We start from the raw sequence: 12,901 nt of genomic DNA, 5'->3' as shown, positions 1-12,901 counted from the left end.
ACAAGGGAACGCTGTAGGGTGATGACAGTGTTCCGAAACAGGGTTATGGTGATAGTTGCACAACTTGGTAAATTTACTAAAATCACTGAATTGTGTACTTTCAATGGTGACTTTTAGGCACACATATTGTACTTAATAAAGTTGCTATAAAAACAAAACCCCGGTGCCAAACCATTCTCCTATCCATGGCGAAGAAAGAATGCAGGAGAGGAAGTGAGGGAGCTATCCCCTAGCAGAGCGCAGGGGTCGTTGCCGTAACATATCCAGTGGGACTTCCCTACGTTCACTTTTAGGAGTCCATCCAGTTCTAAGATCCAGCAGTAGTCAGCTTTTACCGGGCATCACTATGCTAAGAGGACAGTACTAACATCATTCCCATTTTACAGATGAGAAAACACGATCAGAAAGGGAAATCAGCTCCCTCAAGGACCCACAGCTCCCGAGTGGGGAGCTGAGACCCACGCCTGCCTGATTCTGGAATCTGCGTTCTTTGCTCCTGCGCCGCCCTATCCCCATCTCCCCTGCCCAGAACCCATTCCCCTGTGACTCTCTGGCCCTGGGAGAAAAGCATAGCCCTGCTTAGGCAAAGCTGAGCAGGGATGCTAAGCTTTCTCATCTCACTGTAGCAAACACTACCTTTCATTCAGGTCTCCAGCACCAGGGTCCTTAAGCAAGAAGGGCCCTGATTTACGTAAGCCGCGCATTTTGGACAAGCAATACTGAGCAGGTGCTAGCATCGGTGTCTGTCTGGAGCATGTAGTCCCTAAGGCCTGTCTGGGCTGTCCTGGGGTTCAGCAAAGATGCGCCAACAGTCGGGGAGAGAGAGAGAGGGCCTCAGGTTCAGCCACAGGCCTGCCCAGATGAAGTTCCTGCTTGAGCTTTCTATCAGAGCTGCAAATTTCCCGGGAGCGCTCCACGCAGGAGCCCGACAACGCTGCCGCTGCTGCCCTGGCCACCCGCACACTGGCGCAGCCCGGCCTGGTGGGGAGCTGGCAGGAGCCTCCTGACCTCCCGTCGGTGGCCCACAGAGCTCATTGTTCTCTCCCGCAGAGTTGCATCAGCTGTTCTGCTTCTTCTAGGCAGCAGTTTGAGTTTTCCAAAGGGGGCCTGGCAAGGCTGAGGAGGCCTGGAGGTGCTGGTGTCCCTGGAGGGAGTGTGCCCCAGGCACCCCGAGGCCACAGGCACAGCAAGACAGAGCATCTCCTCTCCCCATGCCCCCTCCCCACCCAGGCACGCCGACCTCCCGCTGCTACTCAGGCAAGCTGGCGCCTGTCCCCCTGCTGGCTCTCCAAGGACTGTCCTCTCCCCCTAGAACACTGTTCCCTCCAGTCTTGTCCCATTTTTGCTCAAATGTCACCTTCTCAGTGAGTCTTCCCCTGACCACCCTACTTAAAAATTGCAACCCCCTGATCCCAGCATGCCCTTCCCCTTCCCCCTTCTCCAGCTGCGTTTTCCTCCAGAACACCCATCACCGTCTAACGTGCTACGTGTTTGACTTGCTTATCCAGCTCCCCTACCCCCACCAGATCTAAGTGCTATGAGGAATGGGAGTTTGGCTTGTCTAGTTCTCTCTGCGGTCCCTAGAACAGAGCCTGGCAAGTACCAAGCAGCAATCAGGAGAACAAGCTTCTGAGCACAGCCTGGCCTAGGAACGGCATCTGGGTAGCTACTGTCCAATGCCAAAGACACCACGGGGGATTCTATGAGGCCAGCTGGGACTTCTCAAGCCTGCTCAGTGGGGACACGAGGCAGTGTAGGAGAGATGCTGCATGAAGGGAGCAGCAGTCGGGCCTCCCCAACACACCGGTGGAAAACTACCCTGTGGGTACCTGTAGGTGCCTGTCCATCGTGTCACACCTCTCTGGCCCTCCTCTAGGGAGGCCCTCTGAGTCTGGGCTGGGCGACGCCACAGCCTGGAACATAAGGAAGGTAGCTCAGGGGCTGGAGCAGAACTAGACGTGGACATAGGTTCTGGGACCCCCAGTCATTGCCCAGGAACTCTCGAGATGTGGCTGTCAGATGAAGCCCAGACAGGTGACAGGAGACTTGAAGGGCATCCATGGCCCGAATCTGACTCTTGGCTAGACTTAGCTCATAGGACTTAAGAGCCGCTCCTCACCCAGGTGTGCGGGCTTCATCCTTACCTCACTGGGGCTGGGACTCTGGAGCTCACATCCAGGCCTGACAGGAGCCCTCTGCTCTGTGGTCACTCCGTGCAAAGCAGCGAGCCCTGGTCTGGGAGGTGGAGGGCGGTGGGGGGGGGGGGAGCAGGCAGCTTCTCCCGCCACATGGCTAATTCTGTCTGCTGTATGCTAGTTTCCCCCAGCTGAAGGCAGTAGCGGATGCCCCCAGGTGGCTCAGTGATTTAGCATAATCCTGAAGTCCTGGGATCCAGTCCCACACATCGGGCTCCCTGCATGGAGCCTCCTTCTCCCTCTGCCTGTGTCTCTGCCTCTCTCTCTCTCTCTCTCTGTGTATCTCTCATGAATAAAGAAAATCTTAATTAAAAAAAAAAAGTATGGAGGCATCCTCTACCTTGGTTTTGAGTTCCAGCTCTGTCACTAAGTAGCTAGATAATTTTGGGCAATCTCTTTACCTCTTTGAGTCTCAGCTTCCTTATCTGCAAAATGGGATAGGAACATCTGTATTTCACCAGGTGATTGTGGGGATTAAGCTAGATCATTGGTACATGCCTGAGCCCAGTGCCTGGCATGTGGGGAGGGCTGAGTACATGTGAGACCTCGCTGCTGTTGCTATCAGAAAATAAAGGCAGGAAGGAAGTCAACCCCCAGCCACCTGTTCAGGCTGGCCACAGACCTCCAAGTCCAACAGAGTCCTGAGGCAGCTGAATTGGCCAGTAGTTAAGGTACTAGAAATGCCTTTCTCCTTTGGGTTTCAGAATGGTGCTCAAGAAAAACCAGAGTGGGTGGAAACTTCTCGGTGACCATGGGAATTATTCCAAAGGAGGGGCTATCTGGGCTAAGAGTGTGACTCTGGAAAAGAAGGAAAAGGGGCCCCAAAGCCACTAAATCCCTGAGTTTATAATTAACAGCCGCACACTCTCTTTGCTGGCTCTGGAGCCCTCACGGCTCACAGGGAAGGCCACTAGTAGTCATACAAAAATAACCCCCCAGTGGGTTTTTGAAGTGTTGAGCCTCTTTGTTTTACTGAATTTTAATGAAGGGCTTTCCAGGCAGGATAAGAGCAGCACTCAGCACTCCCCATGGCAGAGGAGTAGGGCTTAGTAGGCGGCTGCCAGCCAGCCTGTTCGGCTTCATCCAAAGTGGCACCGAGGAGAGGCGGGCAGGGAGGCGTCCCTGTCCTCAGATGACAGATCTTGGGGGAGAGGGAGAGAAAAACAAAAACAAAAGATGTCTCTGTTTAGAAAGAAGGTTGGGCTCTGCTCCAGATATTGGCACAGTTTGGAAACAGGCAGCGATGATGCTTGGGGGAGCAATGGAGACAAGCAGTTATGGCTCTGAGAGGTCAGAGGGAGTCCCAGGCTCCCTGAGAGAGTGCTTCTGTGGAATGCTCGGGGCTGCCAAGCTGGCCCCTGCTAATGAGAACCAGCATTGAGGCTCTGGGAAGGGAAGGGCATGCCTTGGGAGCCCCAGGCACTGGCTGAAAGAAGAAAGGAGAAAGGGGGGGCGGTGCTGTCAGGAAAGCCCCCAAACCCCGCTGTGAGGAATGGGTCACCTTATTGTACCCCCTTCTTGCCATTGTCAGCTAAGCTGCCTGCCAGCATGACTTTACTGACATCACTGAACATGCCCAGTGAGGGTGCACCCTGCTGGGTCCTCCCCGGACCCCAGCAGGTAGAGGCTTACAGCCTCCCCTACCCTTGTTTCTAGGTGCTTCCAGGTGGACAGATGCTCCAGGGAAATGCCTTGGCCTCTGTGAACCAAAGGGCTGGGAGGAGCATCATTCCTCTCCCCTGAGTCATGCATTCCCTTCGACAGTGGGGGTGTACCCATCAGACCTCCTTCATTCTTGATGAATCTTTCCAAGAGGCTGCTGGAAAGAAATGGAAGAGATGGCCACAGAATAAAGCAATTTATTACAATGGAATGATCCAACGTGGTCTGCTGAAAATAAGCATTTTTATTACAAAACAGTCCATATAAAAATTCTAAGCTGTTTGCAAGCTTCTTTAGTCTCAGGCTTATCGTATTTTTATCAAGTCCAAAGCAGAAATTACTCTGTGCAGGTAGAGCCGTCTGTTGAGGCCCAGGGGCTCAGGTATGTGCAGGCTGTCCCATGGGATCCTCCTTCTCGGACTGTAGCAGGTCCCACTCGCTGAGGAGCTCAGAGGACACCTCAGTGTACAGACGGTCCCAGTCCCAGTTGACGTCATCCTGCGGGGAGAGGCATCGCTGGGGTAGGGAGAGGGCCTTTCCCTCCATCACAGCCAACTCCCAGGCTCCCCGCCCAGCCCCCTATGGGCCCCCATGAAGGCAGAGCTCACGCTGGGGAGCCAGCTGGTCATAGGAATGACAAGGCCCAGAGAAGGAGCTCCTGCTGCTACTCACTTCTCGGACTTCATGCTCTGGTGCAAGGACTTTGGTGAGGAGCTTCAGATCAATCTCTCCATCCTGTGAATGCAAACAAACCAACAGACCAGCTTGTGCACCCTGGGTGGGGGTGGGGGCCTCTGGACAACTATCTCTTGCAAAGTTGGTAGGGGCATGTGTGGTAGGACTTGCCCACCCAGACCTGCAGAAATGACTTAAGAAGAGTAAAAATGTGGGACGCCTGGGTGGCTCAGCAGTTGAGCATCTGCCTTCAGCTCAGGGCGTGATCCTGGAGTCCCAGGATCGAGTCCCACATTGGGACATTGAGCTCCTGCAGGGAGCCTGCATCTCCCTCTATGTCTCTGCCTCTCTCTCTCTGTGTGTGTCTCTTGTGAATAAATAAGTAAATTCCTTTTAAAAAAAAAAAGTAAAGTAAAAATGTGGGTGGACTGCACAGACCCTGAGGGAGGAAGGAACACTACAGCATGTCTTTGGGCAGGACATGCTTTGCAGGAAGGTCAACACCAAGAGGGCAGGGAGTGACAGCGACAGAGCTCCAGAACCACAGGACCTACTGATGCCTATGGGCAGCCGTGGAAGCAGGCGGGAGCCTGGCGCCGGGAGCCACGGGGATAGGCTGGGTCCAGGGACGCCGTGAGACCCGAGGGTGGTGGCTCCAGCAAAGGGACTGCTGCCAGGCAGCCTCAAAGACCTGCGGAGGAGATGCCGCCTGGAGCCTGCCCCTCTGGACAGACGCTGTCCCACTCACCAAGGTCTGAAAGGCTGCGTACTTCATGAGGTCATTGTCCAGGTCGCGGTAGGTCATCACTCGGTTTACCTGGATGCTGTAGGAGAGAGAAGTGAGGTGAATCCCGGGCAGACTGGTCCCGGGAGAGCTGCTGGGCCACCATCCCACCGTCCCCTCATGGCAGCTGGGAAGGACCAAAATGGTAAGATTAAGCCCAGTAAAACGGGAACCCTGGCATGGAACCCATTACCAGGAATACCTGCTCTCCACGCAGGGGGCAGCACCCCTGCACACAGGGCTCGGAATGTATTAAGTCACATGCTTGCTGCCTCCTGCTATCCGCATACTTAATGTACCTGGGAGGGGCGGCCACCTGCAAAGCAAAGTCTTCTTCCTGTACATCTTCCAGATCCGGAATAACAGGAATATCTGCAAGGACAGGAGGAGGCAAGACTATCAGCAGCGCACACCGGGAGGGATCTTGCTCAGGTCCCCGTGTATTACTTATGGCCTTCCACATGGCAGCTGGGGGCATGACCTATCGCCCTCAGGGGCTCCCAGTCTAGGGCTGTGTGCTCCTGTAGCACAAAACCAAAGGCAGACTTCAAAATTTCTGAATCCCAGGCCCTCGCTCAGCACCTGCTGTCTAGAACCTCCTGGGTAGGGCTCAGGATTCTGTATTTTTTTCTCTAAGATTTCTTTGGTGATCCTGTTGCATGCTCCAGGTCAGGAGCCCTGGGAGTGGATCTCCCAAGAGAAATGTAAAGGAATGAGAAGACAGTCCAGGACTGCACTTGGGGAAGTTTATGTTGGAGGAGCTGGTGAATGAGCTGGGCTCAGCTGGAGACAGAAGAACAGTGAAAGTGTCGCCCGGTGAGGTGGATGTCACTATGAGCGTACTGCCTCACAAACAAGGTCCACATGTGCATTAGCTCATCGAAGTCCCTGCAATCATCACAGATCACAGCCGTCATGGCCCTGAGCCTGACTCCAAAGGACATTTTACACCTAATGATATGACCTGGCTCCCTAGGGCTGTCCCCGGGCTGTCTCCACTTGCCAGGTCTGATATAATATACAATGCTTGTTCTAAAGATGACACTTCTCTCGTGTCACAGAGATTTCCCTTCTCTAAACTCTCCATAGGAGACAGACATCCAGACAGAGGAGGAGACACGAAGCTACTTCTCTCATCAGTGAACAAATTCATGCAAATGGAGAAGCCGAGAGATAAGCAACTTAACTGTGGTGCCTTGCTGAAATAGCCCATCCTGTCATGAACCTAAAGCAGCATTTCCTTTTCCAAATGAGCCTCACTGACTAGATGAGGGGTTTTGTTTGTTTCAACCAGTCGGAGTAAAAAAAAAAAAGCAATGGGACAGAAAAAAAGGCCAATGGAGAGAGAGAATCCTAGAATTCCCAATCCAACTGTAAACAATGGATGGAGAAGAATCCCAGTGAGGACAGCATAGTGAAGAAACCCTTCGTTTTGCTTCTATGGATTGAATTCGATTTTTAAAAAAATTTTTAAAAAGATTTTATGTATTTATTCATGAGACACACACAGAGAGAGGCAGAAACACAGGCAGAGGGAGAAGCAATGCAGGACTCAATCCCAGGACCCCAGGATCATGACCTGAGCTGAAGGCAGATGCTCAATTTTATTTATTTTTTATTTTTTATAAACCATAGGTTCCTTTTTTTAATAAAGATTTTATTTATTTATGAGAGGCACAGAGAGACAGAGAGACAGAGACAGAGACACAGGCAGAGGGAGAAGCAGGCTCCCTGCAAGGAGCTCGATGTGGGACTTGATCCTGGATCCCGGGATCATGCCCTGAGCCGAAGGCAGATGCTCAAACACTGAGCCACCCAGGCGTCCCTCAATTTTACTTTTTATTTTATTTTATTTTTATTTATTTATTTATTTATTTTAATTTATTTATGATAGTCACAGAGAGAGAGAGAGAGAGAGAGAGAGAGAGAGAGAGGCAGAGACACAGGCAGAGGGAGAAGCAGGCTCCATGCACTGGGATCCTGACGTGGGATTCGATCCCGGGTCTCCAGGATTGCGCCCTGGGCCAAAGGCAGGCACTAAACTGCTGCGTCACCCAGGGATCCCCAATTTTATTTTTTAAAAGAGACACAGAATCATTCCAAGAACAGCTAGGAAGATCTTTGCCACTTTCAGGCTATTATTTAGGCTTTGCAATTGCTCTACTCCAGCTCTGCCCGAGTATATAAATGTCAACTCGGAGCCTGGTATCTTTATCATTGCTTCCGACTGCAGAGTTACAGATGCTGAACCTGGAAAGAGAGGGAGGAAGTGTGTGAGGGAGAGACAGAGACACAGAAAATAAGACTGAGGGAGAAAGAGGGTGATTAAAAGAATAAAAAAAGGGGTTTTTTGAAGATTTTATTTATTTATTCATGACACAGAGAGAGAGACAGAGACAGAGAGAGAGGCAAAGACATAGGCAGAGGGGGAAGGAGGCTCCATGCAGGGAGCCTGAAGCGGGACTCGATTCTGGGACTCCAGGATCATGTCCTGGGCTAAAGGCAGGTGCTAAACCGCTGAGCCACCCAGGGATCCCCTTCAAGAGGGTTTATAAAAGAAATGGCTGATAGGGGAAATAAAGAACACTCGCATGTCATCCCCAGAATAATAAACCACATTCAGCAAGCCCTCTGTCCAGAGCGCAGCTGTGCAGAGCTCAGATTCTATCTCTGTCCTGCTGGAGAATCAGAGATGGAGTTCTCTGAGAATCTATCTCTTACGCAAATAGGAACTTAGCTTTCCTGTTCACTCTGGCTCTGCGTGATTAATACTGTCCACGGCGAGAGTTGGGGATGGTACTGTCCCCAGGTCCAGGCTGAGCGGGGGGCTCCCAGGCCACAGAGACTGCGCAGATCCTGCGGTGGGGCAGGGAGGAAGCTGGCTGTGCCACGCGCCATCAGCACTGTGACAGTTTTGGAGTGAGCCAGTTAGCTGCTCCTGGCTCTCCAGCCTGAGATGAATATTCAAAAGGTGGTAAGAGAAGGCCCCCTGCTGGGTTTAGGGCTCAGGATGGGGTCCTCCCCAAGTCCCCTTTCCCTCCACAGTGCTAGCATTTGGGTCCTGTCAACTCTGCCCAGCTCCTCCCAGCTCTGAGGAACTGCACTGCTGCCCAATGTCCACTCTGACTCCCCGCGGGCTTCCCTCTTCATCCCCACCCCCCTCCTCCAAATGTGCACAAAGGAGTGTGGGGCTGGCCCATCTGTGACAGATCAGAGGTCAGCCCAGGCCTTGGCAAAGGGGCGTCTCAGAGTGGCACTGGTGAGGCTGGCCACACAGTGGGATTTCTCTCTAATTGGAAGCCTGGTGCCCAACAGAACCCGGTGAACCGCCGGAGTGGGACAGAGCCAGCGATGACAGCCAGGCCGAGGCGAGCTGGAACATTCCGGTGCAGTGACAGCTTGAGCCATCGCAGCAGAGTTGGGGAGTCCAACTCCCGGCCCCCGTGGAACAGGTGGCCGTGGAGCAGGTTTGGGGCAAACTTCAAAGAACTTCACAATTTTACAGTTACTGATTTACTATCACAAACAAGGACTTACGGATACTTCATTTGTTCCTGGAAATTTTTGTCCTGCCTTTCTCCTTCCTGCCCTCCCCCCTACTTCACACACACACACACACACACACACACACACACCCATGAACAAACCTAGAAAAAAGAAAACAGACTTGAGAAATCTGCTTCTTCACAAGACTATCTACGTGGAAGTCTCAGTTACAGCTGCTTGGCCTGAAAGTCTGGGATTGGGGATCCAGGCTGACTCAGGACATCAAATGTAACCTCAGAGTGTTACTAATGCAACCCCATATTTCAACTATGCTCATTTTTTAAAAAAGTCAGAGGAATATGAGTCTGCTCTAGCGGTACTGAAAAGCTACCACTATTTTAAAAAATTTAATAGTTTGATAAACTTTATTCTCATTTTGTTCCATGCTGCTAAGAGGAAGAACATGCAACAAAACAGTGAGTGGGTTAATTGTATGGGTAGGAGGTCCACACCATGGTTAAAAGCGCAGGCTCGGGAAGGTAGGGTGGCTGGCTTCCATTTCTGGCTTCCCCATATACCAGCTGTGTGACTTTATCCTCTCTGTGCCTCAGTTGTTTCATCTTTAAAATGGGGATCATAATGATACCTACCTCCGATGGTCGTTATAAGTATTAAATGCAAAAGTCTTAACAAAATAATCTTTAGAATAAACACTATGCTCAGTACATAAGGAGTAGATAAAGTGTTGAGCCTGGAGAGAAACTATATGGCTCTTCATTTTCTCATTTACTCTCGCCCATTTTGCAGGCGAGAACAGTGAGGTGCAGGAAGATGAAGCAGCTTCATGAGCAGAGATTATCAGTAACGGACAGCACCAAGCTTCCAGCTCCAACCAACCATAGCCCTGTGAGCTCACCCTCACCCACTTGTGGTTTCCTTGCAGAGGGATGAGCCTAGACAGCTTGTTACTCAGCCTGAAACTCATCGTCCTCTGCTCTGGGTACTTCTCTTGATTCCAAATACCACAAACCAGCCAAATCTCTCCCTCACCGGACATCCCCACTTGTTACTTCCCTACAGCAAGGTGGAGGGCAACAGAATGGGAAGCGTGCACCAATGCTGGAGCCCTGGGGCCTTGTCCCTGCCACCCATGTCTTACTAAACTGGTCCCCTGGAGGGGACTGAGCACCTTGGACAGTCTCAGGAAGGGGGAGCAAGACAGGAGCGCTCTGATGTCTCCAGTGGTACAAGAGTGGGCGCCTGCCTCCTCTATCTCAGCTCCACAGCACAAGGGCACCCCCAACCCCATATAGAAATGGACCCCCCCACAGATCACCCCCTGTATGCAGAATGTCCCCCCTATACAGACATCCCCTGTATACACAAAACCCCCTGTACTCAGACCACCCCACCCCACCTCGTATACAGACCCCATCATGTGCTTCTCCCTTTCCCAGCTTCGACCCCTCCAACTAGACAGGTTTTCTTTGCTCTCTGAACTTGCTCCCTGCCTCTTCTATAGCCATCTCTCCTGCCTGCTCAAGCTGCTTGTCTGTCCAATGTGTCACAGGCTAGCCACACGGTGGGGAAACAGCATTTGTTTGCTCGTTTGTGCATTTGTCCCTCCATTCGTTCAAGGAGTCCTGACTGAGCAGCTGCCATCGGAAGGTGTCAGTAACAGCAGCAAATCAAGCACAGTCCTTGTCCTCACAGAGCGTTGGAAAATAACAGGGCTGAAACCACTAATTGTCTTATTTTTTAAAGGTGAAATATTCTATGTGGTAATAATTCAAATGCTACAGAAAAGTTTAAAGTGAAAATTTTCCTTTTCTTATATAAGCCCTAGTCTGTCTCCCTAGAGGTGCTATTAACAATTTCTGGTATATATTTACTGAAAAGAATGCATGCAGGCCACAGCACATATGTCCTTTAAAGGATGCTTGCAAATGGGATCGCTTTACACGGGCACTGTTCTGCCACTTGCTTTCTTTTTCTATACATATACTGGTATATCTTCTTCTTCTTCTTTTTTTTTTTTAAGATTTTATTTATTTATTCATGAGAGACACACAAAGAAAGGCAGAGACACAGACAGAGGGAGAAGCAGGCTCTTTGCAGGGAGCCTGATGTAGGATTCGATCTCAGGACCAGGATCACGCCCTGAGCCAAAAGCAGATGCTCAACCACTGAGCCACCCGGCGTCCCTGATACATCTTCTTCTTGTAAATGACCACCAAGTATTCTATGGTCTGAGTGCCCCATAATGCATTTAATCTGGTTCAGAGAAGATCTCATTTAGAACCTTGGAAGGTGGTGAGGTGGGGTTGGGAAAGGTCTCCGAATGAGGGATGATGAGCTCAAAGCCGAAGGATAGATAGCATTCGACCAGGTGGGGGATGACCTTTGCAAAGGTGCTATGAGGTGAGAAGTAACTCATGAGCCTGAAGAAACTGGAGGAAGGCCAGTGTGCTCAGTACTGGGAGAGCAGCATGTGGCGAGGCAGGAGAGACGGTACCTGGTGCCAGGGGAGGAAGGACCCTCATCGACCAGCCAGGAAACACGGACAGGGTGCCTGTTCTACACAAGACCCCTTCCAGGGCACATCAGGGGAAAACCAACATCACCGAAGCATGGCAAAGCTGCAGAGGGAGGGACTACACATAAGAAAATAGTGATAATAAAAGCAGAATCAGGAAAATGTATATCCCTTCCTTTGTGAATCACCTTGGAATCCAACAAGTAGAATTCGGAGCTTTCTACTTTGTCTTTCCGTTATATTTTAGGGCCACAGGGTGGACCTCACTACCCTGTAGTGGGTAGGGTTAAGTGAAATTTGCCCTAGGTCTGCCCCCTAGATGGTGGACCAGCTGAGGGCAAGAAGCACATCCCAGTCACTGCATTCCCAAGGACCAGCGAACCAAAGGACAACTGAACAGAACTGAATCAATAGATTCCCCTCCAACTGAAAGTCCCACACAGGGAAGAGCCACATCAATCTTCTCTGTTTCGTTCCAATTACAGTCTAAGTGTCACCCAGCCCTACAACTGCCTAAGTAGGAGTGATTTTATAAACAACCAGGCACAATCCTTGGATACTTTCTGGATTTGATAACATCAGAGCAAAGGTTTTGCTTCACTTGACAGCTGCAGGGCCTAGCTGGGAAAGGCTGGGCATATGCAAGAAACAATGGATGAGTGGGCACAAAATCACAGGGGAAGAGTCATTCAAATCTGGTCCACGTGGATCACCAGGCTTTCATCCTGAGGCTGGGTCACATCGCTCTTCACCAACCTCCCTGTGTTTCTTCCTTCTTGGATTTCTGGAGTGCCCCGCTATTCCACTCCATTTTCTGGAAGCTCCCGGGAAAGGTTTGTTAATACACAACCAACAACAGTAAGAACTTATTTCAAAGAGAGAGACTGACAAATGGGAAACTCGTTATGATACTGCAACACCAGTCTGCCAACAGATCTACCCAGCAAACCAGCTACCAGAGGAAAGCACAGAATGAGGGGTGCTTATATAAATAATAGACACATGTGGGAACACCAGTAAGATTGATTACAACTGGTTTCAAAGATGTGAGAAGCTGCCATTTGCCCCCAGATACGTTCATTATGGATAATATCATCATACACGCACACTAAAAAGCTAACTACCCAGTAAAATCCCAGAGGACTCCTTTTTAGCCCCCATGACCTGACAGTAAGAAGCCAGCCTGCCTCTTCCAATAAAGCGGGCTCCAGATCTCTGAGATGCAGTTTGAGATGGCCCACACTCAAACCCAGATGTTGTTGGCCTGTTTTGGTACAACTAGAATAGAAACTTATTTTTTAAAGACCAGACTCAGCATGCAGAGTACACCCTGAGCATGACTCAGGCTCTTTACCTGGAACTAAGTCTAAGTTCTGCAGGAAGGAAAGAACAAAGGACCCTAGGTCCCCAAAGTAGCCCCTCCTCTCTGTGTCCCTTGAGGTTCTACTACTCTTTGCTGATTTTCTTGGTTGGGGATTTCTGAATGGGATCTCCCGGTTGTAGCCACAGGGATTTCAGGAGAGCTCCATGAAGTCTCTTCTATACTCTAGCACTTTCTCACCC

General features: G+C 50.7%; 1 protein-coding gene across 3 annotated transcripts in view; it reads right to left on the bottom strand.

Annotated features, from left to right (window-relative positions):
• Nucleotides 1-4,040: 4,040 nt before the first annotated feature.
• IFT43 (intraflagellar transport 43) overlaps nt 4,041-12,901 on the bottom strand; it is an 81,777-nt gene continuing 72,916 nt past the window's right edge. For all 3 annotated transcript variants that reach the window (XM_038545341.1, XM_038545343.1, XM_038545342.1), the window contains 4 exons: nt 5,616-5,688; nt 5,281-5,356; nt 4,530-4,592; nt 4,041-4,355 (listed from right to left, as the gene is read on the bottom strand). In XM_038545341.1, coding sequence (XP_038401269.1) covers nt 4,236-4,355; nt 4,530-4,592; nt 5,281-5,356; nt 5,616-5,688 — 332 coding nt within the window. In that variant the 3' untranslated portion in view covers nt 4,041-4,235. The remainder of the gene's footprint in view (nt 4,356-4,529; nt 4,593-5,280; nt 5,357-5,615; nt 5,689-12,901) is intronic.

Source organism: Canis lupus, chromosome 8, assembly GCF_011100685.1.
Source record: "Canis lupus familiaris isolate Mischka breed German Shepherd chromosome 8, alternate assembly UU_Cfam_GSD_1.0, whole genome shotgun sequence".
Taxonomy (NCBI): domain Eukaryota; kingdom Metazoa; phylum Chordata; class Mammalia; order Carnivora; family Canidae; genus Canis; species Canis lupus.
This window is presented reverse-complemented; position numbering and strand designations above follow the sequence as displayed.